General features: G+C 31.0%; 1 protein-coding gene and 1 long non-coding RNA gene across 4 annotated transcripts in view; one reads left to right on the top strand and one right to left on the bottom strand.

Annotated features, from left to right (window-relative positions):
• The window catches only part of LOC138183786 (uncharacterized), a 96,838-nt gene that overhangs the window by 4,724 nt on the left and 67,473 nt on the right, over positions 1 to 24,641 (top strand). For 2 of the 3 annotated variants that reach the window (XM_069121167.1, XM_069121177.1), the window contains exons 1-7: positions 12,814 to 13,028; positions 15,617 to 15,856; positions 17,155 to 17,279; positions 19,891 to 20,533; positions 21,341 to 22,139; positions 22,320 to 22,397; positions 23,762 to 23,964. In XM_069121167.1, the coding sequence (XP_068977268.1) occupies positions 12,829 to 13,028; positions 15,617 to 15,856; positions 17,155 to 17,279; positions 19,891 to 20,533; positions 21,341 to 22,139; positions 22,320 to 22,397; positions 23,762 to 23,964 (2,288 nt within the window). In that variant the 5' untranslated portion in view covers positions 12,814 to 12,828. Of the gene's footprint in view, positions 1 to 12,813; positions 13,029 to 15,616; positions 15,857 to 17,154; positions 17,280 to 19,890; positions 20,534 to 21,340; positions 22,140 to 22,319; positions 22,398 to 23,761; positions 23,965 to 24,641 lie in introns of those variants that run through there. The other variant, XM_069121187.1, reaches the window with a different exon arrangement.
• Positions 5,828 to 6,639, bottom strand: LOC138184222 (uncharacterized). Its single transcript, XR_011174290.1, has 2 exons — positions 6,406 to 6,639; positions 5,828 to 5,980 (listed from the first exon to the last, which is right to left on the bottom strand). It is a non-coding gene; the product is annotated as an uncharacterized LOC138184222 (long non-coding RNA).

Genomic DNA, 24,641 nt, shown 5'->3' on the forward strand with positions numbered 1-24,641 from the left:
GATGGAATAATAAAGGACACTGTATGATGTATTTTATTATGTGTCTAATAATTAATTATATTAACGTCCAGGGAAAGCTATTGTCCTCTCTTGCGTGAAGTCTGGATGACAGAGTGCAGTCGTCGGTGTAGTTTTAAACATAGATACGCTTCTCCGCGTTTCCGCTCCACTTTCCGCACTAATATACTAAAAAACTTGTCATCGATCGGTATATCTATATTTTTCCAGAGCACTGCAAAGAATCTTGTGATCGATTAAAAGCCGTTTGATATGAAACCGCGTCGTGAAAGCATGAGAAAACATTGAATTTTAAATGCAATTTATTAATATCAGAGAAAACTATTTTAATTGTAGTCGTGAAGAATATCAAATCGAATATCACTATCCAGTAGTATATTTTTACTGGCAATTATTTGTCGCTTGTAACAGAACAATGCGCCAATTAGGATGTGATACAGTGCATCTCATAACTGCAAAACTACCCACAACATTTCAATTCTTATATGTATGTGTTAATATAACAAGGAATAAAGTTTGAAATGTTTGAAATCATATTAGGAGACTATGTTTTCAGAAATTGTCAGAAAAGGATAAATCACTGAGGAAAAGAGAAGAGAAACGATAGCAAGCATCATCGTAATTTTAAGTTTTTTGTCTTATATTATACTTTCTCACGTTATGTTAGGGGATGAGTTGGAACACAGAGTTCGTAAAATATTAATACATTTTTAAAAAGAAATTGAAAATTAAAAGAAAAATGAAGTTTTACTACATTTGGATATTTAATATAAATCATTTCAAGTATGCCTCATTGTTTGAGGATCGTTATTAAGTAGAAAGATTACGCAACAGCATACTATGAATTTTAGTTTAATTTAGCATAGTTAAAAAAGCTATACACATGAAAAATTAATTTTCTTAATCTGTCCGAGTATTGTTGTAACGTGAAAATTGATTATTATTTCAGTTATAATTTATTATACACTATTATATATTATATACTATAATAATAAACTACAATTACGAAGAAACTGATTACATTTCTGTCACCTGTAATAAATAATCTCTAAACGTAATACGAAGCAACTGAATAAATATCTTAATTTGCGCAGATAAATTAACAAACATGAAAATACTGTAGTGTCCAAATATTAAAGTGGTTAATTATATCTTATTTTTGTTAACTTCTTTTATAACTATAGAAACATCGTATTTATATACAGAATATTCTATTATATAAAAATTGAATTCAAACTATAGTAAGATGAAATTGCAACAATAACTTGGAAATGTCTTAGGTTTCTCTTTATTTACAATAAGTTTGATCATTGGATTTTGCAATACTTTCACTTAGATTTTGTCGTGTTGTATATATTTTCTACCGTATACCTATATATAAGAAGTGAACATTTTAGACCTGAAGATACACATAACGGAGGAAGTGCATTTACTAAAGTTGACGTAACAGGTTATCTTCGTATACTAGAACGGATAACCGGATACTCGTTTCCTCCTGAAGGTACGCCATTTATGGGAAATCGCGACAGGGCCACTCTTCCTGGTGGTATCTGTAAACGGTATTATCGCGATTAGAGGTGTACTTGTGCAATAGAACGCTATCTAAATGAGAATCATTGGTATTAGTATCTTCGTGTGTTTGCATATTAATAAACTTGAATGAATGTAGCAACTCGTGCTTCAAATCGGTTGACTTACCAGTTGAAATATCGCTAATAAGAACTTTTACCATCACATTAACAAGGTTTTGTTTCTCCACAGCGACGCTACTTAGAGGTGTATTTTATGATTATTACCCTCGCTAAAAATATATTTCCTGAAGACGTTAGCTTACTCCCGTTACTATCATTCGTATATCTTCGCAGAGCAAATGTCGCTACTACCAACAAGAAATTATAGTAACACGCTAAAGTATATTACCCTTTCCACACAAAATGTTTGATTTGTCCCCTTTGTATTTCAATGGAATATTTATATTCATAAATTATAAATCATATATATATATACCTGAATATATTATACATTTTTTATGCGTTGTTGTACCCCGGTTAAGTTATTTATCAATAAAGTTCAACGAATATTCTTATCAGTAGTTACAAGACTGAATTTTTCATCAAGAGTAGTAATAATTTAAAATATCGATGAGATATTTTTGTATTCCTTTTGGTACGTACTGTTCCTTTTTCTTCAATACCTTATATAGAATGTATAAATAGTTAAATGTATAGAATGCTCAATCGTAAATAGAACTAATTATTATGAAAATTTTATTTCCATCTTTGCGTCCATAATACAAAATTTAAAAATTCATTTCGTATACTCTGAAGTACTACAAATATAGAACAGCATTCGGACTTTTATTTCGTGTAATAATTATAAATTAAATGAAATTAAATGAATTTGGTATAAGGATTTTTCTTACTTATATGTTCGCCACTGTATATGAAATAAAAATTTGATGAAACCTGCGCTAGTTCTAATCATTATTCCAAAACACGATCCCGATATATAATTATTCAATGTAACTTACCTTGTAATTAATTTAAAAATCAGAGAAACCGAAGCTTTACGCTCTTTGATATAAATTATCGAGACACAAATACGAGTGAATACAATTACGTGATCTCGATCACAGATTAGCACCTGACGCAGTTACACATGTTAAGAAAGTTATTCTTTTAATTGTCGTGATTAATGTGGCTGCCGTTACAATGTTCATATATATAGGTATAAGGTAGAATTGATATATTACTGAGAACTATTGCGACGATGCAAAGCTATGTCATTGCAGATATAAATCTGCACGTATCTGACAACATATGTGCGTTAATTCTTTGCGTGAAATCACGCAATATTTTACTTGAAATCTCATACGAACAATGTAGCGTACGTGACTGACGAAAAGAGAAGGGGAAGATAATCGAATAATAGAGAAAAAGTTTTATTTCGATTTATAAAAGATTTTATAACAAAAATTAACACTAAATCTACAGACATTTCTTGTATGCATATCTATTTCGACCGTGCTCGGTCAAAATGACCGGTCCTTAAAAAAAGATTATTGTTTTCATGATTAAACGTAAATAGTTAATTTGTTGCTGAATGAATTAGCATATGAACAACTTTCATAAATCGACGATACAAATTTATTAGTATATAATTTCAATTATAAACTGAAAAAGAGGATAAAAAATGAATGGTAGTTATATAGTTTCTTTCGTTCCTGTACACCTTATATACACGTACATACACATTTTCCTAAATATACAGGGTGGTTGGTAACTGGTGGTACAAGCGAAAAGGGGTGATTTTACGCGAAAAAAGAAGTCGAAAATATAGAATAAAAATTTTTCTTTTGAGGCTTTGTTTTCGAGAAAATCGACTTTGAATTTTCGCTCGGTACGCGTGCACTTTATCGCGTCTCGTTATAACGGATCTCACTGTAGATCGTTGTCTCGATGGAAAAATTAAAAAAAAAATGAAAAAAAAATTTTTTTCTATATTTTCGACTTCTTCTATCGCGTAGAATCACCCCCTTTCCGCTTGTACCACCAGTTACCAACCACCCTGTATGAATAATATAAAGCTTATTCGACTTTACTGCATTTTTTACAAATTATTTTATTCTCAAATGTACATTTGCTGCACACATATTTTTTGCATCCCAAACAGATTTTGGTAGTTTTATAACCCTTATAATATTTTACTTAACAAGTTTTTCGTACATGTGAATCCGAACTCGAAATTTGTTTATGTCTTTGGCACATTTCCTTTTCTCCGCAATTCTTGATACGCAGCGTCAAGTTCTCTAACTAACTGGAATAAAAACTTCTGCCTTGACATTTTTTTTCCAGTTATTTCTTTATATAAAACCCACGCATCTATTCTAGCTAGGTCCAGAATATTGAAAAACAGCTGAAGGAACCACCTACAAGATTTCGAATTGACACTGCATTTTATTGCCATTTCATCATTTCTTTTGAGTTGGCCATGCTACATTCAGATAGCCTTTCTTTTATACTGATTGTTTAGAAGACTAAATACCATATTATCTCGAGCAGTCAAATAGACCGGTGGAGCTAGGTAGGACAGGCTACATATATTTCTTGAAAAAGAAAAAATAAAACTAGAAATAAATACTGAAAACTACATTGTATGCATATTTTAAAAAAAGCTGTATAGTTTGATGTGATAATGTTTAAATATGTGAAAGCTGTACAAAAGCTTGAAAACTGTCAAATTGGCCGATAGTGGTAGGTTTAGTGTTAATACAAATAAAACCTTAATAAAACAAATTTTATTACTACATACAATAACGTATTAGCATAATAAAACAAATTTCATTAACATAATACAATAAAAGACAATATAATATCATATAAATGCAAGAAATAACATTAAGAATTATCTTTGAAAATGATTTAATAGCAAATTTGAAATATTAACCCCTTAACCTACGATTTACTTTCGAGAATTTACGTTTGGTCCGATCATCTACTACGGGCTATGCCCGTAATATTTACGTTTGGACCGATCATCGTACTACGGGCTATGCCCGTACTTGCAGGTTAAGGGGTTAAATATTTTGAGCTCCATACGGCCATGTAACACTCTATTTATGGCCATAGTTCGTGCTCTATAGTGAAACCACAAACTATGCGATGCTTCTGTATGAGGTATCGATTAAAGAAAAATTATCGGTGATGTGATTCACTATGAACGCAACGAGGAAAAAAGGTTGCGTAAAGGTAATGAATCACGAAACTTGAATTCAGTTCAAAGTACAGAAAGAAGAAGATAAAACATTTAGTAGTCTGCCTTTCGCAAAATAATTGTCACCAATAATGCACGATTATCAAAGTGCTGTAGGCAGCATACTTTCACCAATCACTTTTCTAACGGGATTCGAAATTTCCATCAATTTCATATCATTATTAAAAAGAATTTATTAGAAAGCATTAAGACGTTTCATAAATCAAGTAATCTAAAGAACTATCTGTTGTTTCTGAATTATGTTTATCGTCCCCCATTTTCTATAACTGTTTGTCATTTTTCTACCAAGTTTTTTGTCCCTCTTTTATAAAATCCCGTTTTTAAATCAACTTTCAGAAAAACCGCATGATTTATAGGACCGTATTTAATTTAAAGATCCTATCTAGCAGTTTTTCATTTTTCATTGAAGTACGTCGAAATATTTGAAATTTCTCGTGCTTCCTACCTTTTAACACTGAAACTGTCAAATATACTATACATAATTAATTTAGAATTGAAGTAATATGACAAAAATAAATAAGTATATATATGCAATTACGTTTCTATCTCAATAATAATTATTACCAAACAAAGATGGCAGGAAAAATAACAAAATTTCAGGTTTCTTAAATTTTAAAATAGTAGATTAAAAAAGGGAATAACTTTACGTGATAAAATAAAATCGGAAATATAGAATAAAACTTTTGGCAAAGGCTTCATTTTGGACAAAGTAAGGTTTGAACACGTAATTACAAATTAGCCCGGCAATCGACAAATTTTCAAATTCGATTTTTTTTAAAACCAAGCATTATGTGAAAAAAAGGTCATCCTACATTTTCGATTTACTTTTTTTTTTACATAGAATTATTCTTTCATCGATTGTAGTATGATTACTGAGAAACTTTATATAACGTTATTATGATAGCATGAACGTTATAAAACTTTATTGCAGTCCGCTATTTGACAACGAATCAATACCATCTAAAAACACAAAACAAGATTAAAATAACGTTTAGAAAGCACAAAACGAAAAGATAAAATAAAATTGTCAAAGGAATCTTAGACGCGTATTCTTTAATCAAAGCATTTAAAAACCACAAGGCTGAGAAATATGTTTAGTCTGTTTTTGTTGATTTTCTCACTATTATGTCCTTTGATAGTTAAAACGAAGTATTTGAACATTAAATATGTAGCTGAAGAAGGAAATAACCTGGAAAATTCGAAAATGTAATCTTTTAAAATTAAGCGATAAATCCGCGATGTTTATTAGGACACGAGTAATATTTGTTTAATTGCTACATAAGCTCTTTTTAAGATTAATAATAGTTCACGTAAATAATATTATTGATATATTTTAAGTGTGCAAGGGGTTCACAAAGACACATTTTTAATTCGAAAATTAAATGTAGACGATTTTGATGTAGAATTAAATATATTTAAATTGAACTTTAAAATTGCTCTTTTATAAAGGATGAGAAATGTAACTTATCATGCGATTCACCTGTGCCCTTCGATTTAAAAAAATCGACAAGTATTCCACGTGGAGAAAAAGCTAACCGAACAAGCCAAATAGAACCCGCAATCGTTAACATCGATAGACAGAGCCCTACTGTCATCGTCGTCTAATGTACTTACGTGGAGTCACGCCCCCGCTAGTATGAGGCAAAAGCGAACCGAGGGTAACCGAAGTAAAACGAAGCGTTCCGAAGAAACCGCGATCTCTCTACGCTCGCGAGGAGCTGAAGTTCGCGGTGTTCCCTCGATCGAATCGCGCGGCAAAAGCCGCAATCCCGCCGCGTGCGGATAGCTGAACACAACCGATACGACACGCCGATACCTTTGCCCGTGTGTATGTATATCGGTGCACATACACACCTACATCGTGTCGCTTGCACGCCGCGTCAGCGATAAGGAGCGCCGATTGGTCGCTTCACCGGTTGCTTCTCCGCTTGGTTCACCAAGACCTAAAGCGGCTGCGCGGTCCAGGTAAGTAAGCACTACGTACCTGGCTGTGCAATGTTTCCCAGTTTACTGTCACTGGCTCTTATGTGCTACACCGGATCTCGAGTTTTTCGGGAACTTGTAGATCTGACGTGAAGCTAGCTGCTGCCGCAGCGTAATCCTCGATCTTCGAAACCGAAACGGAAGTGGACGGACGGCCACTAGCGGCCGCGCGACCAATGCCACACGCTCCTCTCTGGATACACCAGTGCGCCCTTAATATCGGCTCAGTAATGGTGGCGGAAAGTGACACCAGCTTGCACCGCGGTTGGCTCGTTTTATTGTGCGAACGAACATCGGTGAGTCGACGCCGATCCCCAGTCTAGCGGCTGTGTTTCGCTCGACCGGATGCGGTCAACGTAGTCTTCGTGTCTTCGACCGATTGAATCTCGCTCTCTCGGAACTAGAGGGACGCGTAGGTGTATCGAGCAGTCTCGGTTCTTTCGCGTGTTTTTGGCACGACGGAGATCGGTGAAAGCCGATCTTACTGGGGGAAAGAACTCGATTCGTCAACCGTTTACACATCGTCGATCACTTTTGTTTTAATGTAATTGCCGTTTATTTGGACCATTTTATATAGAATTTATGTAGTTTTGTTGGAAAACTGGTCAAGTTGTGCAGTGTCGTGACCATTTCCATGTCGCTGATTTCAAAGGAGGAATAATACGCTTGTCAGATTAGTAAGTTGATAATATAACGAGTATACAAGCATAATATGACGAGTTACGTTTAGTGGAAGGTACAGCTGTTTTAAAGTTCCGTTTGAATGAATGGATGTTGCTTGATTAAGTCTCGAATGTTCTTCGATTATGAAAGACTAATATATCAAAATGATGAATCTGTGATAATCCTAGCATTTATGAATACTTCTTTGGTACTAGTATTTACTCTTTAATAAAAGATAAGTTAAAATGTTCTTCTATCTAAGAATTAACTTTACTTAAAAATATATATCGATGAAATTTAGATTTGTTTGGCGATAAATGAAATCCAATTATCCGTCATTTATTACTTTTATTTTTGACAGAATTAATTGCGATAAACTTTAATTTACTCAAAAAGAATATTCTACTGATGGAATAGTTAAGTACGAAATCGGTACATTCTGGTCACGTTATAGTATCACACTAATTACTTCTTGAGCAGGAGGATAGTAACCGCAACTTTATCTTGGAGCAATCTATCCTCGAAGATGAAGCTGTTCAACCAGCTTCATCGTACACACTGTTTCCAGGTTGTTCTGCGTGAAAGACGTTAATTCTTAGTTAGGATTCCGCCTCATCGAAACTCTTCAATTTTGTATGCAAATCGACGATTCAAAGTAGCTTTCATACTGCAATTGTAATCACGTATATTTCCTGAAAATTGTTAGTCCTTTCATGAAGCTCAATTCTTTCTTTCAGATTTCTTTTTTATTTCCATAATAGTATTCTACTTTATTATGTACTATATCTTTTAAAAGAATATAGCTTTAGCAATAAATGATATAAATTTTACAAAATGAGTATTCAAAATAAAATGATCATTTAAATGAATTTTGTTAACACAACAAGATTGTCTATAAATCGTATTCTAATATTTCTGTTTTATATAGATAAAAAGACATAGTTTTGCTATTAGTAACAAATAAAATAAATGTTACAGAAGGCATGTTTATAAAAGAAAGCTTCGTTTGAATGAATATTATTAAAATGACAAGATTATTCACAAGTCATGTTCCGATATCTCCGATTTTTTAGGGAAAATGTATATACAATATATAACGTAATCTTAATAATAAACAAAATAAATTTAACAAGAGGAATACTTACAATGAAAAACTCCGTTCGAATGATTATTGTCAAAGTGACAAATTATTAATACTACATATATTTAGTTTAATAATTTATGTGATTTTAGACAAGGCATTTATCAAGACCATTGAAGATAAAATTTTTAAATTAATACATAAATCTGCACAGCTTTTAATGCCCTTAAGGCAGATGCGTGGGATTGGCGCGCAGTGATTCTTTGTGGGTTTGCTTCTACTACTTTCGTCTTTTGCTGATCGGATGTGACAACTGTGTCCATTCTTCTACTTTACACGTTTACTGGTTTCAACAAATGCTGATTTAAACTTAACCTAAATCATTCAAAACTTTATGGTAATTCTCAGTTATAAATTTGGTTTTATAAATGTATTCAAATAAGTGTGTGAAATTAAATTAGTTAAAGAAGCACATTAACTGGCTATTTGGTTTAGTTAAATTAGAAGAAAATATATTGCAATATATTAGAAATTTAGTTAAATTGGAAAAGGTATATTTATGTATATATTGGAATTGGAAATACGTTTATTTATAGATACATCTATTTAATATAAGTAATTTGTAAGTAACTACTTTTAGATAATTACTTTTATAAATAATTTTTAATAAATCTACTCTGTTGCAGCTTTTTAATCCATACTATTCAGGACATAAACATTATTGTATGAATGAACTTAATTTTCAAAGTTAATATTATTCGTTAAGTACTAGGACCTTTTATAAATTGTTTTAGAGACATTTTTACAGATATGTAATGAAATGTAACGACTATATAAAAATATCTATTTGCAATCATTTGATGTATATCTGTAAATATGTTATAAATGAATTTTTTGCCAGATATTCCGTTAAATAATATATCTAATGAATTTGATAAAATATTTGATAGTTAAACGCTTCAAATGTAAAGATTGTTCGATTCATTGTTTCGCTTGTGTTAAATGTAGCAAAAATTATGTCAGGATTATATAAAGCAATAAATTAACACATTCTAGAAATTTGCTTACTGTATTCTAATCATATAAGAGTAAATGTTTGCATCGGAAATTCTATCCTTCATGGATAGAGGTTAAAGGTATGTAGGCTAACGGTATATGTATATATACGTATATATATAGAAATAAAAAAAAACAACGAAAAGAACTAGAAGGAAGCTACGTTTACGTTATGAAGCTAATTTATGTTTAAATACTATAATTTTGTTAAATACTATTTGATAAATTATCTTAAGAATTGTGATGAATTAAAAATTTGAATTACATATAAAATTATATAAATGTAAGATTTTCTATTTTTTAAATATTTGTGCTATTATACATTAGATGGAATTAATAACGTAAACAAATTGAATTATATAAGTAATTTAATTATGTTTTCTATAATGGGGATAATAAATTGGCCAAATTTTTATTACAGGTAGTAAAAGCAACGTGGAAAAATATATTTTCACCGATTATGTTAATTATTAATTAATATAAATTGTTAATATTGTTAACTTATATTTTCTATTGCTATTAAGCAGGTTTGAACAAGGAATGAGAATTAGAGAAAAAAGTTAAAAATAAGGAATACAGATACATTTTTGCTTGGATATATACATATCCAAAAGCTTACTTATCAAAATAAGTACTTAATAAACCGTACATACTGTATTTTCGAACAAAAAGGAAAATAAAAGAATAATAAAATAGAATTTTCCATCTTCACGTACAGCAACAAGTTAATGTTTCACAGTTTCCTAAAAATAAAGTACGATGATAATTTCTGCATGAATATTTTGTGCGCATCACGTATAAATTTTACTATGTATTTGTTTTATAATTTACAACGCAAAGTGCAACATCCCTGTCTCTGGACGTACAAACAAGCATAAATAATACTTGTGGACCAAAATATTAATTAAATACAAATATAAAAAAATACTGCATTTTAGATAGAATCAAAAAATTTCAAATCTTTTAAATGAATACTATATTTAATAATATAAATAATGTAATACTTAAAAATCAATGAATATCAGTTAATGCGAACATCTCAATTACTTATTTTAGTATTTTGAACATGGAAACACTTACCATAGGAAACTTTTATATCATAAATTTATATAAAACATTTTTAAATTACATTAGCACAGTAAAATTTAAACATATTAAATATAAACATATAAAACATATTAAACACATAAAATTTTAAACATATATTTAATAAAAGTGTTATACAGCCTGAATAACCATCTATAGCATATAATAGATGTTAAATTTGGTCCAACTGAATATGTATTGAGGTTTTCAATATAATGGATAGTTGACTGTTTAAATACTTTTGTGATCACTGCGAAATACAGACATATTTGCACTAAATATCTTGTAATTTATATATGTATATATAAATTATAAATTATTAAATTATCATTATTAAATTATTATATATAGTGCAAATATATCTGTATATGTACATACATATATATATATATATATATATATTTCGTATTTTAAACGTTACCAATCTAATTATAATAGTCAAGTCTCACAACGGTGCTAATGAAATTTTAAAATGTTTTGTATAGCACACATAATGTATTCATAAAGGGCATCTACAAATGTTCGAATACATTCATGAGCTTATATACATCTAATACGTAGATGTTTATTCTTATCGTATTTTGTTCCTATACTACACGCACAAACACAATTCCAGAAAAAAGAGAAAAAAAGAGATAGAGAGAAACAGGAGGAAGATATTCGAGTACTCGATCGGGTTGTCTAAAAGTCAAAGAAAATATCGTTCACTGTTATTTGGTCGTGTCCATTGCATCGTATACATAGTATGTTACGTTAATATGCTCTATCAGTATGCGACGGGAATGAAAACCAGATATATGCCACTTGGTGGAACACCTACGAGGTACACTAACGCAACATTGGCACCAACCAGAAAGATGTAGCAATCTTTCTTGCGTGGTGTGTCAATTCTTTTTTTACAACAAAAGAAGCTAGATACGAGCGATACGGCAACTGCGCGATCGTCCAAGAGTTACTGTCCTCGGACCAAAAGTCAGAGAAGCTGTCGTTTTATTTATCCGAATTATTCTGTTAACACATTGCAGTCTCAAGTGCCTTTTATGCTTTCTGCTTAATATTCGAGGACATGAGATATTTCGTGGATTAGATTGTGATCGATAGATTGTGTAACATTTTTAATTAATTTGTGTGCGAAATATACTGGAATTTGTGGAAAAATGGGATAATTATATAGAAAAGGGTACGCTTCATCGATTTTAATGACCTTGAAATATATTGTCAAAGTCATTCTTAACAACTTTTTTCTATACGTGTTACCGCCATTTGGCCTTAGTTTCCGAAATATTCGCAAAAAACTAGTACAATTTATGTTATGATTACACTTCTGAAGTAGGCGAGCGCATTTTTATGTAGTCCCATTTAAACTTAATCCAATGATGAGAGAGATAACCAATTTTGTGATGTTATATAAATGAAGCTAAATTGATCAACTTCGCACATTTTGTAAATTTTTTTAATTCATTATTTATGATACATGATTTAATATATGATTCAGTCTCTCACAAAGAAAACAAATGACGTATTTCCATAATTTTATTTATAGTAAAACCTAAGAAAACCATTAAGAGACTAATACCTATAAATAATCGTAAATCTTAAGTTAAATGTAAACAAATAATATTTATAATATTTGATCAATTTACTGTATCTTCCAATATATAGAGTCGTTTAATAATCTTTCTATAAATTGCAATGTCTTAGTATTCTATATTATTCTATATATAGTAGGTGTTAGTTTTTTGACATTCAAAATGTTATTACGTTAAAGTACATTGAAAATTATAGTATACTATCAAAAGTACCCAATTTATTATATGTTTATAATAATTAGGTTTCGATTTGTTTTCATATTTAATATATTAATATTATATTATGTGGTATTTTCATATTTAACATCTATAATATTATACGTACACATTAATAAGTAATTAAGAAATAAGAAACAATGAAATAATTGACAATTTCAAAAGGTTTTCAATGTTTAGAAAAATCATGCATTTAAGGAACGCATTTCTGAAAATTTCTAAACGAGAGAATATAAGTGCTTATCTCTCACAATTTCTTATACATATAGCAACTCCATTTCAACATGTTTTCAATTAACAATAAACATGAATGTGTTATAATTAAACGTTATGTAATAAGTGCGATAATTAAATAAGATACCAATGCAATTTTTCGATATATTCAATACGTGCTGTACTTTACACACTTCTCCTCTGCCTAATGTCAAAAGCGAAGATCGCTTTCTGGTGTTAACTGAGATACCAAACGTGGTGACGCGTGTTTCGGCGGGATGTACGGTGAGCCGTAGAACAGTCATTGATTTCCACAGGAATACATCACGTGCGTCAGTTGCGTTCATTGCGTGAGTACTGTAGCATTAACGGGGCACAATCGTGATACTGTGGTGTGTGCATGTCACTGGTCATAACTTGTTCGTTTTCATCGATCAATAAAACTAATGCAACGATCGCATATCGACTAGTCAATAGTGCATAATAAACGTTAAAGACTCGCTAAATAGTAGATTATGCATTTTTATAAACTTTAAAGTTGAAGGGATGAAATCTAAAGAGAGATTTGTTTCATTTGCTCTAAATATTATTCAGTTATACTTTGGTTATTTTATGTACTTTTGTCTCCTATGTGAATTCTGTATTTACATTTCTGCATCTTTGAACTTTTCATAAATGCACGAAGATTCGTAGTTTATTAATTTCTCCTAGCATGTTCGACGAATAATAAATAATAGCTTTCGCAAAACACCTTTTTTCTTTATTTTATATTGAGATCAGTTGCAATATGATTAATTTAGAAGATCATTTTCCTGAAAAGCAAGTAGCAAGCTTTAGAAATGTTGTGAAATTGGTATGTATGGTCGAAAAGGCGCAAAACCTCCTTCAATTAATTGTCGTTGTGTAATAACAAGAAATTGATACAATAATCTTCGAGTTAATGTAACGATTAGGCAGCGAGTTTTTATGCATTTGTAGAAAACTTAAACATGCAAAAATACACAGAATGCAAAACTTGGCACCTATTATAATGTTTAATATGTAAAACAAATTTCTGATTAAGTTCTATTTCTTTATTTGCTTTTTTAAAAATATAAATTTACTCAAATATCCGCAGTCCCGAGGACTATAAATATCCAAGGACCCGATACGATTATTTTGATTTTTTGATAAGCATTCATATAATGGTAGAGCTTGAAGAACTGAAACTAATTGTATTCTTACTCCATAAGATAAAACCGCAGGTAACTTCAACTTTTTATGGTCCAAGCAGTAGTTGACATTTAATTCCAGGTGATTTATAAGCAATAATCAATCTATTTTAAAAAATTATTTAGAATTTAAACGTGCTTTGTTCTTTTGTGCTTGTGTGCTTGTCTAGGATAACATTTTTGCGATAAATGAAGGTATAGCACAAAAATGTATGTTTTATACAAGGTGGTCGGTAACTGGTGGTACAAGCGGAAAGGGGGCGATTCTACGCGAAAAAAGAAGTCGAAAATATAGAATAAAAATTTTTCATTTGAGGCTTTGTTTTCGAGAAAATCGACTTTAAATTTTCGCTCGGTACGCGTGCGATACGTTATAACGGATCTCACTGTAGATCGTTGTCTCGATGGAAAAATTAAAAAAAAGAAAAAAAATTTTATTCAATATTTTCGACTTCTTTTTTCGCGTAGAATCACTCCCTTTCCGCTCGTACCACCAGTTACCAACCACCCTGTATATTTAAAAAATGTCGAGTTGAGCGTAGTTAACCGGAGAAAGTTAATGTTAATATCTAATAAACTATTAATATCGTTAGTTCCAATTTTCCAAACTCTTGTCACAAAATCAGGTGTAGTACCTTATAAATCAGAGTTTGGGAAACTCATCACCATTTCGAATAGAGTATTTACGAGTAAGCTGCGGATGCTTACGCATATTTATATTTTTATGTATAAAGTTAGATTTATTAAAGTTAGATTAGTTTATGTATAAAGTTACAGAATCAAAATCAAAATGGATCGCTTCACTCTCAAAATATTTTTGTATATTATGCGTAGTTTGTATGCTTTTGCATATTTAGATTTCCTAATTCATTGATATTCAAGCAAATCTACCCTATCCTAAAATTATAACTTATTTTATCCTAGAACTAGTCCTCAAAAAGACAGGTTCCAAATGTTTTGTTTTGCAACTTATTTGTTTCGATTATAATCATTTACGTTTAATATTTAGAAGCTGATAATTGTAATCTTGAAAAGAAACTAAATCGAATAATGAACATGTGCTATAATACATTTAGTGAGATGTAACAAGATATTTTTCTACTTGATTTTAGTCAATGGAACGTATTGATATCGCTTAATTACTTTATCTAAAAGTGTCTTATATATACATATACATATATTCTACTACATTTATACTATTGCTAAAATAATCCGCATATGTATGGTTTTCATGGATTCAAGTAAAGATATTTGGAGAGTGAACAAAATAAAGTATCAATTATATCTGTTTCAATCAATGACAATTGGTCGTTTATTAATTGTGCTATCTTAGAATAAAAATGTTACACTAATTCGAGGAACATGTTATCTACATTTTTCTTGTATTGCTATTCATAGTAGGATCTGCAATAGTATTCAAGAGTTTCTGAAACGTTTTTTCGTTTCATATTCCAAAGATGACGCTCTTAAGAATTTTAATTAATATTATATAACTATATTATACTGTCTATTGATTATACTATTTTATCTTGCTACTATTACTTACCATGTTCTTATAGTCAATATTATTGAAAATTCTTAGATATCATCTTTGGAATAGGAAGTGAAAAATCTATCTGACTGGAAACTTTTGCACACCACTGTAATTAATGCAAGTACGATGTTATCGTAAGCCGACAGTAAGGTGCAATCGGGAGGGTAATGCAAAGGAACTGTACGTTTTACAGAAGACTGAAGGCTGATCTGCAATACCTCCGAAGGAGGGGACTACTGAAGGCGTCGGGTGAACTATCGTACCAAGGACGTAAATGCACCAGATGCGGTGCACCGTTTGGTAGATTTTACAACACCGGTGCTCTGTGCACACGCTGCAGGCACAGAGTTTGCAGACAGTGCCGTATCGAGGTCAGGAGCCCTGCCGATAACAAAGACGTCGAATGGATCTGTAACATTTGCTATAAGATCGCGTGAGTAATTCTTCCATTGTTACACCGTTTCCTTTTTGCATAGCTTACGTTGTTCGCAACTTTACTAAGATTCAGTCCGACATTTCCTTGATTCTTTGTGCTTTTCTGGTTTATAAGATCGCTTATCTTCTTCTTTATAAAATAATTGACATAATTTAAAATCGTTTGAAAGTAATGCAGTTTCGATGCATATTAAAAGTAAGGTTTAAAATACTCTATATTATAAAGCAATTTTTTTTTTGTATATAGTAAATTTGCTAAGATTTAATATCGTACAAAATATTATATTAAATGTAGATTTTGTCAAAAATTATATTAATCTCTTAAGCCACCATAAAAATAAATTTTGATGGATTCTGTTGGTCGCTGTAAATTTTTGTATCCCTATATCGTAAAATTAATAAAATGCAATCTATATAAAATTCTAGTGTATTAAATATAGATTTATAAAAATAAAGTTAACAAACTCTTTTAATATTTTCCAAGTAAGCGACAGGCTTCAATTAAGCATTTGGCTTTGTAGTTGATCGTATTATTAAGAGTACTAGTTATTATGGTCATTTTGTAAATTTTTATACGTATTGATTACCTATGAAGTATGAAAGACATTAGATCATTTTGTAAGTAATGTCGTATTATATGCATTATACGTGTAACTTTAAATCTTTGAAAAATGGAGTTTATCGTATGTATTAATGGATAAATGGATTAATGGATGTATCAATTTTTTGGCAATTTAATCACCCTGAAAAATTGTTAAACTTTTGACAATTGATAGGTTACTCTCGTTTGATTATCGTCCTCAAATTCCGGATTCTATTGAATTTTTTCTATTTCTTGGAAAAGCTCTTGCGGAGCGCAAAGTAATTAAAAATTTAAAGATTAGAGAGATTAATATACAGATTTCAAATTATACTCTTTTATAGTTTACTCTTATAGTATACTCTTTTATAATTATACTCTTTTTATATTTAATATTTCTGCTTTTCATCTGAACATCGCTATTTTCTGAGTATTTTCGTCACGATTCATTAGTATTGATTATTTCTATATATATATATATACGTATTTATAATTTTTCTAATTACTGATTGTACTGATTTCCTTACATACGACCTAATTTTGGATACAAAATTTAAGACAAGTAAGAAATAACGTTCCTTATGGAATGGTTTGATATGGTAATTGAAAAGTATTTCCTCTTGTTAGTGTTGCTGTCTTTTTTCTACTAAAAAATTAGGTATTTTTGCTTCTACCTTTCTTCTGCAAAAATTGAACTTGTACTTTTGTTTCTTTAGGGAATTACACGTTGTTACTGAGAAATGGACTTATGTAAATTCAGTATGTAAATCTGTAAATGGAAAAGCAGCGTCACCTGTGGAATTATTGAAAAGCAGCATCCGACGAGCTTGGACAATCAACGGTTTGTTGAATATTATTCTTTATTCTATATATGTTATATTTATAGTTCTAATGTCAAGTTCGACATTTTATTACGATCTTAGAATCGTAATAATATTATTGTATAAATTCATATGAATTAAATACATACAGATTTGAGCGTAATAGCATATTCCATATAAATAATTAACATATCAATGTGAAATATCAAATATAGTATATCTTCTATATACTATATACTATATAGCGTATACTATATACGATATATTCTATAGTGTATAATATACAGGGTGTTTGGTAACTGGTGGTACAAGCGGGAAGGGGAAAAAAGAAGTCGAAAATATAGAATAAAAATTTTTTTTTAATTTCTTTTTTTTTTTTAAATTTTTCCATCGAGACAACGATCTACAGTGAGATCCGTTATAACGTACCGCACGAAAATTACCGTACCGAGCGAAAATTCAAAGTCGGTTTTTTCGAAAACAAAGCCTCAAACAAAAAATTTTTATTCTATATTTTCGACTTATTTTTTCGCGTAGAATCACCCCCTTTCCGCTTGTACCACCAGTTACCAACCACCCTGTGTATAGTATTATCTTCTTACTTTCACATTAAATGCCATAAATAAGTAAATAGTAGTTATGTAACAGTAGTTACATGTGGATTTGTATACATACATATAGCAGCAAATCATTTCATTGAATTAATGCAATGTCTTATCAATTTAGTTTTTCAAAAAGAGAACTTGAATTTCATCTAAGAAATAAAAAAGAGGAAGAATGTTGTTTTTGGAAAACATAAGTCAAACGTGAAAAATAAAATCATATATATTTGAAAACGCTATTTTAGAAGCATGTGGGAAATATATTCACTGAATATAACTCAACGTTTATAATAGATGTTTATAATGGAAATACAGACTGCAACAATTTAATGTATTACTAAATTTATTATTCAAAAAAGAGCTTATTCAAATTTCTGATTGTTTTCCAATTCTTGACAGAAATTTGTAATAACAAAAATTAAGCGTTCATAAAGAGTTAATTGAAACTAAAATATTAGGTCGTCCGAAAAGTTTCTTTCGTTTTATGAGGAAATAATGGATGCACAACATTTTTCGTTTTATATTATTTTATCGAATTACGTATGATGCATTTTGTTCTATCAAGATAAAAATCACAACGTTCGACAGGTTAAGTTTCATGTTTGTATAAAAATGCATCGTTGTAAAAGACGTGTGTGTAAAAGAAAGACAGTTTTCGGACAACTTAATATTTTACCATTCCATTATATTTTTTCATTAGAGCCATCCAATTTCTACTATATCTTATGCAATAGAAATATTAAATAGATATACAGGGTGGTTGGTAACTGGTGATACAAGCGGGAAGGGGGTGATTCTACGCGAAAAAAGAGGTCGAAAATATAGAATAAAAATTTTTTTTTAATTTTTCCATCGAGACAACGATCTACAGTGAGATCCGTTATAACGTACCGCACGCGTACCGAGCGAAAATTCAAAGTCTGTTTTTTCGAAAACAAAGCCTCAAACAAAAAATTTTTATTCTATATTTTCGACTTCTTTTTTCGCGTAGAATCGCCCCCTTTCCGCTTGTACTACCAGATACCGACCACCCTGTCTATAAATTTTGTCATTATCTTACAGCCAAGAAATAGTTAAAAAGATTTTAAGGATTATAAATTTGTTTTCTATAAACTTTTACTCCAATATTTCTGTTCATTAGATCCAATACTAACTACATTAGATATAGTAAAATTATTAGGAATAGCGTAAAATATATCATAATTCATACATGCACACATATATATATATACGCGAGGAGCAAAACCGATGTAACATTATTTGAAACTGAGTAACTTTTCCAAAATTGGACTAAACGACCTGGATTTTTTTTTTTTTTTTTTTTAAGAATTTAGAAGGATTAATTTACCACGCGATGTATAAAAAAATGGGAAGAAATTGCCATTGGTTGGAAAAAAAAGGAAAGGTCACTTTTTCAACTTTTTTTTTATCCAAACCTGTAATGATAATTTAAGCAATTTGAAGATTTACGTTAACGATCACATTTTGTAGATTTATGTTAATTATATACGTGCTGAAAATTTCATCAAAATTGGTTAACGTCGCTATGGACTATAAAATGGCGAAAATCACAGTTTCCACGTCTTTTGGCCCAAAATCTACATCTTTCGATGCCTCTCGCTTGTTTTTACATCAATAAAATTTTCAGCATATATATAACTGATATAAATCTATAAAATGTGTTGTTTAAATTTTTCTACATGCTCAGATAATAAAGTTGAAGTTCGGTCAATTGCAGTTTTCCCAAAATTGTTTTTGTACGTCATTTAGTAAACTAATCTCCGTAACCTTTCAAAAAGATCTGTATCGTTTGGTCCAATTTTAAATGTTACTCAGTTTCAAAGGCTTGCATCAAGTTTTGCCCTCATTGTAAATTGTCGTACATTTAGCAGACCAACTGATTACTATAATAAATCTAAAAATTTGAATTCATTTTCAATGCAAGTACTTTCATCGATATTTGACGTATCGAAAATTTTACTTTCTTATCAAAAGAATCCAATAAATTGTTTATACGTTCTGTGCATAGGTCCACCCACACGTTGGTCCGCAGCAAGGAAATCGCCAGAATTGCGTATATATCGAAGTTTGCCGTCTCGTCATCAAGAATATCGGGAAATCATTAGCAAGAATGAAATCGTAAAGTCCGTTGACAGAGAAACGTGGAATTCTGATGAAAAGGAAGCAGTTGCCAAGGATGCGAATGAACAGTTCGATGAAAGTAATAGTTCCACGAAAGGCGATCCATGCAAAGATGCGATAACAAAAAACGAATCGATTTCTCTCGAAAAATTGACGTCACGAGTCGAAACTAACGAACGAACGAATGCGAAACGAATAGAAAAGCTGTTTAATAAACAGGATGAGGAAGTGCTATCGTCGAATGCTATAAAAACGAAGAAAAACGACCGATCCGCTGCAACCACCAGCTGCAATAAAACAAAGGTCGAAGAGCCAGACGAGACGACAGGTAGCCAAGAGCAAAGTATACCAAGAATTTCATTGATAAAACCACCGAGAATATTGTCGAAGTTTATTTCACCAGAGATAAAATCTCCAATTAAACATGGAGATAGAAAATCGAATATCCCAATATTTAAAAGAAGCTGCAAGGAATTCGAGGATATTAGAAGCCCCCAAGAATCATCCAAACGTTCTCTCATCCCTCAAAGGTATTTATTCAATCACGGATTCAATCAAGGTTTCGTTTATATAGCTCGTTTTATGTTTGATTTAATTTCGAAGGATGTATACTCATTCGAGGAATCGTTTCGAATAAAACAAAAATTTCGTTACACACCCATAAGATTCATCGAAATATTCCTCAAAAGTACCCTGATTTTCAGTGATTTTCAATCATGACCTAGGTATTATTTATGCGATTCGTCATGATAATTCACGTTTTGTTTAGTTTCAAAGCAAGTAAATCTGTTCGAGAAATCGTTTGGACTAAAACAAAAATTGCAAAGTTAAGATTGTTAACGTTCAAAGGAAACGTGAAAATGTGTAATCGAGTTATTGACACCTGCTTAGTTTGCATTCCATCGTTTTGGAATTATAGTGGTGTCATATACTTTTTAGCGATTATTCTACATAAAATATTTACGTGTTTACAAACAATATATGAAGACAAATTAGGGAAACATCGGATATGAAATACTGAAACTCAACAAGGATTGATTTAAAAAGTGAACTGAAGATCAGTAGGAAACATGTATTAAAAATAAAATGATAATAAAATAGCTTGAACAAAAATGTTTATATTCCCACAATTAATGCGCAATACTGAGAATGCTATCTCAAGAATTGATGTCTCAAAACAAGAAATTGAACCGAAATAAGAGGGGCTCTACCGTACTTGAAAATAACACATCCATGATATAGATATCTATACATCATTGTAGATGTTACACATACAATAGATTATATTATTATATCACGTTATGCATCTTACTAAACAGCATTTGAATTTCTTCCAGATACCGAGGTAGTACCGACGACTTGCGTCGAAGTCGCGAGGACATAAGCTTACCTAGCCTGATCCCCAAACTTTTATCTCCAAAAATCAAGGAAGACCGACTAAAGCGCCAAGATAGCAAGGACGATATCCGCTGCGTATTCAAGTCTAACCGAAAAGAGTCGAAAGAAGAAACCCGAGCATCGTTCTTCAACCAATCGACAGGGAAGGAGGACTCTAAGTACGGCATTCGGCTATTCCGGCGGGACAACAGCCGCGAAGACGTGGGTAGGGAGAGCGCGAATTCAAATGCGAATAACGCGGCTGTTGCTGCAAAAGGAAAGCAAGCCGGGAAAGAGGAGAAGCAGGAGAGGACGGAGGAACGCGTGGGCGTCTCGACCACGTCGAAATCGAAGTCGACGGTACACGAACAAGGCAGGACGAGGGCACCGGACAGAGAGGGCAGTAAGGAAAGCCTCTATGGCAAGTCGTCGAGAAATGACGAGGAAGGGCCACGCGTGAACCAGCATGAGAGAGTGAAAGCCGAGGCGGCGGCCAACGAACAGACGATGCTCGACGTGGTCGTCACCGACGAGAAGCTGTTGGAAGAACAAGAAGGCGTGAAGAAAGGAGAAAAGGAGGCGAACAAAGAGGAAAACTTGATAGTCGAGGAGACAGAAGCATTGGAGAACGATAAGAACACGGACTCTATGAAGGAGATCGCTGAAAGCCTGATCGAAAATTCCGAGGCCGATACCGCGTTTGGAACGTATGACAGGAAAGATTCTGCATGTGGGAGGAAATCCGACGATTTTCAAGTGGTTAGTATCTGGTGGCTGTGTTATGAAGGATTTGGTAGTTTGAAGATTTGATTGAGTTTCAATTTGTTGTATAATTTGAAAGTTAATTAGATTTTTATGAGGCTAATACTTTCAAGTATTAATACATATTAAGTTGAGTATAAGTCTAATTTTACTTTGTATTAACTGTATTCGATATAGGTACGTCGGAAGTTTTCAAAGGAGGAGTTTTCCAATCCTGATGATACGGATGATACTCCAAATAAACGTTGCTCCAGTGTAAGTTAACTATATTTTATGTATTTTATCGTTGATTTTAATATACTCGTTTTAAGAGTATAGTAGTCGATGCATGAATAACGATGCTCATAATAATCGGAGGAAAACAATATATAAAGTGAAAGATAAAACTTATCTATATGTCCAACATTATTTCGTGTACAACATTTAACGGATAAGTATAAGTATGATTTAATGGATCACTATCTGAATCACGTGGCCTAGTTTATAATCATAGCAAAAGCAAATAGAAATTTATTTTTGTAATTGAATACGCACCTGAAAAGTTTCGGAGTTGATAGTATTTAATAATATTTTATTATATAACATTTTATTATTAAATACTATAGTAAAATTAATATAAATAAATACTATAATATATTATTATTGAATATTATACAAAACAACTTTTCCCTGTACTCTTCATTATATAATACCTATATGTGGAATTACCATTGTCTTCTGTACCTATGAATACGACCATTAAATTCAATGTCTACATAGCAATCAAGTTATAGTCAACAAAACGTGGCCATCGTTATTTTCAAACAGAGTGGTTTTGTAAAATGCTTAAGTCACGCAAATAAATAAAGCAAACAGCATTAATTATTTTTATAGCATTTAACTAATTTGAATTCTACAACAGTATGTCCAATATTTTATGTACTAAAAATAGTTTCGTAAAGTTAAGGATCATTCACAATTGTTAAGGTGTTTAGAAGATATAAACAAAGGTTCAGATAGGACAGATGTAAAAACAAGAAAATTGTATGTAATTTCTAAATAACTCTTTCTAATTCAAACATAATCTTTCATTCTGGCCTAACATTCTATGGATATAGATTCTGCTTAAAAAATATATTTCTTATCAGAATTTCTTTCTCTACCATATAACATGACTGTTTTATTTACAATTATTTAAACTACTAAAAAATACTTAAATCGTTTGAATAATAATTAAAATTTTCTATCTTTGAGGATATCAAATGCGACACTACTTAGATTACTAATACAAGTAATACTAAGTAATACTTACATTACTTAAATAAAAAATATTCCAATGTACAATGTATGTACAAATATTAACATATATTGTATAATATATGGTATAATATATTATGGTATAATATATATTATATCATATATAATATAATATTAATATATTATGGTATATATTATGGTATAATATATTAATATATATTATATCATATATAATATAATATTAATATATTATGGTATAATATATATTGTATAATATATTACCATATATATGATACAGCCATATTATTTCTTTTATAGACTTTTCTATTATTTATTATACTACAATATAGTAGAAATACAAACAAATATTGAATTCCTTACAGCACTTATCTCCGGAAGCAAGTCCACTGAGCACTAGATCGTCGAGATACAGCCCAAGGGAGAGTGAGAGCGAACCAACTCCTGCACTTCCACGGAAAACGGGTGACTCGTGCTCCGCGTCCCAAAGAATACGAGATGCGATTACAAGGACCAGAAGGGAATCTAATAGCACTAGATACGAGAGCAGCGGTAGCGAGAGTGTCAGGTGTGTGTAAATTAAATCACGCGACGCTTCAAGTCGCGAAATTTAATTTACCACTTAATTTACCGTATCTAACACGCACTTCGAATAATCAACTATTTACTACCGGAATAATCGATCATTAGCAAGTAGTGGCGGAAATTTCACTCTTATACATGAATTAGAAATCGATCCAGTGAAAAGAATTTCAATAATTGCGGTGAAACGTAGTTCTACGTCTGAAGTGACAGATTTTTAAGTCTAGCACATTTTCTTAGAATCTTTTGTCTTTGCTTTGAATAAAAGAAAGCTGAACCGTAGAATTTCGCTTTATAAAGTTGTTGATATTTGAGAGACATGCAACTTTTTATTATTTTGTGTAAAAAGGTAAAAGCAATGTTAATACAAATTTATTGCTTTTTTCAATACATACTTGAGTCTCTCAAATTTTCTATTTTAACATTAAATTACTATTATTTTGATATTAAACCATTTGCATATCGTATTTAGATAGAGATAATGTTACAGTTGAAAAATTAGTGTATTTATTGTTAAGATTTCATTTGAAAGAAAAGTGCATCAAGAATATCTGTGAAAATCGTGTTATAAGACAACTTATCAAACAGTGAAAAACTTATTTTTATAATTTTCATTTCCAACAAAACCTGAATTAGTAATAATATTATTAATATTAATATAAA

Source organism: Bombus flavifrons, chromosome 1, assembly GCF_040668555.2.
Source record: "Bombus flavifrons isolate JBK064 chromosome 1, iyBomFlav1_principal, whole genome shotgun sequence".
In the NCBI taxonomy this organism is placed as follows: Eukaryota; Metazoa; Arthropoda; class Insecta; order Hymenoptera; family Apidae; genus Bombus; species Bombus flavifrons.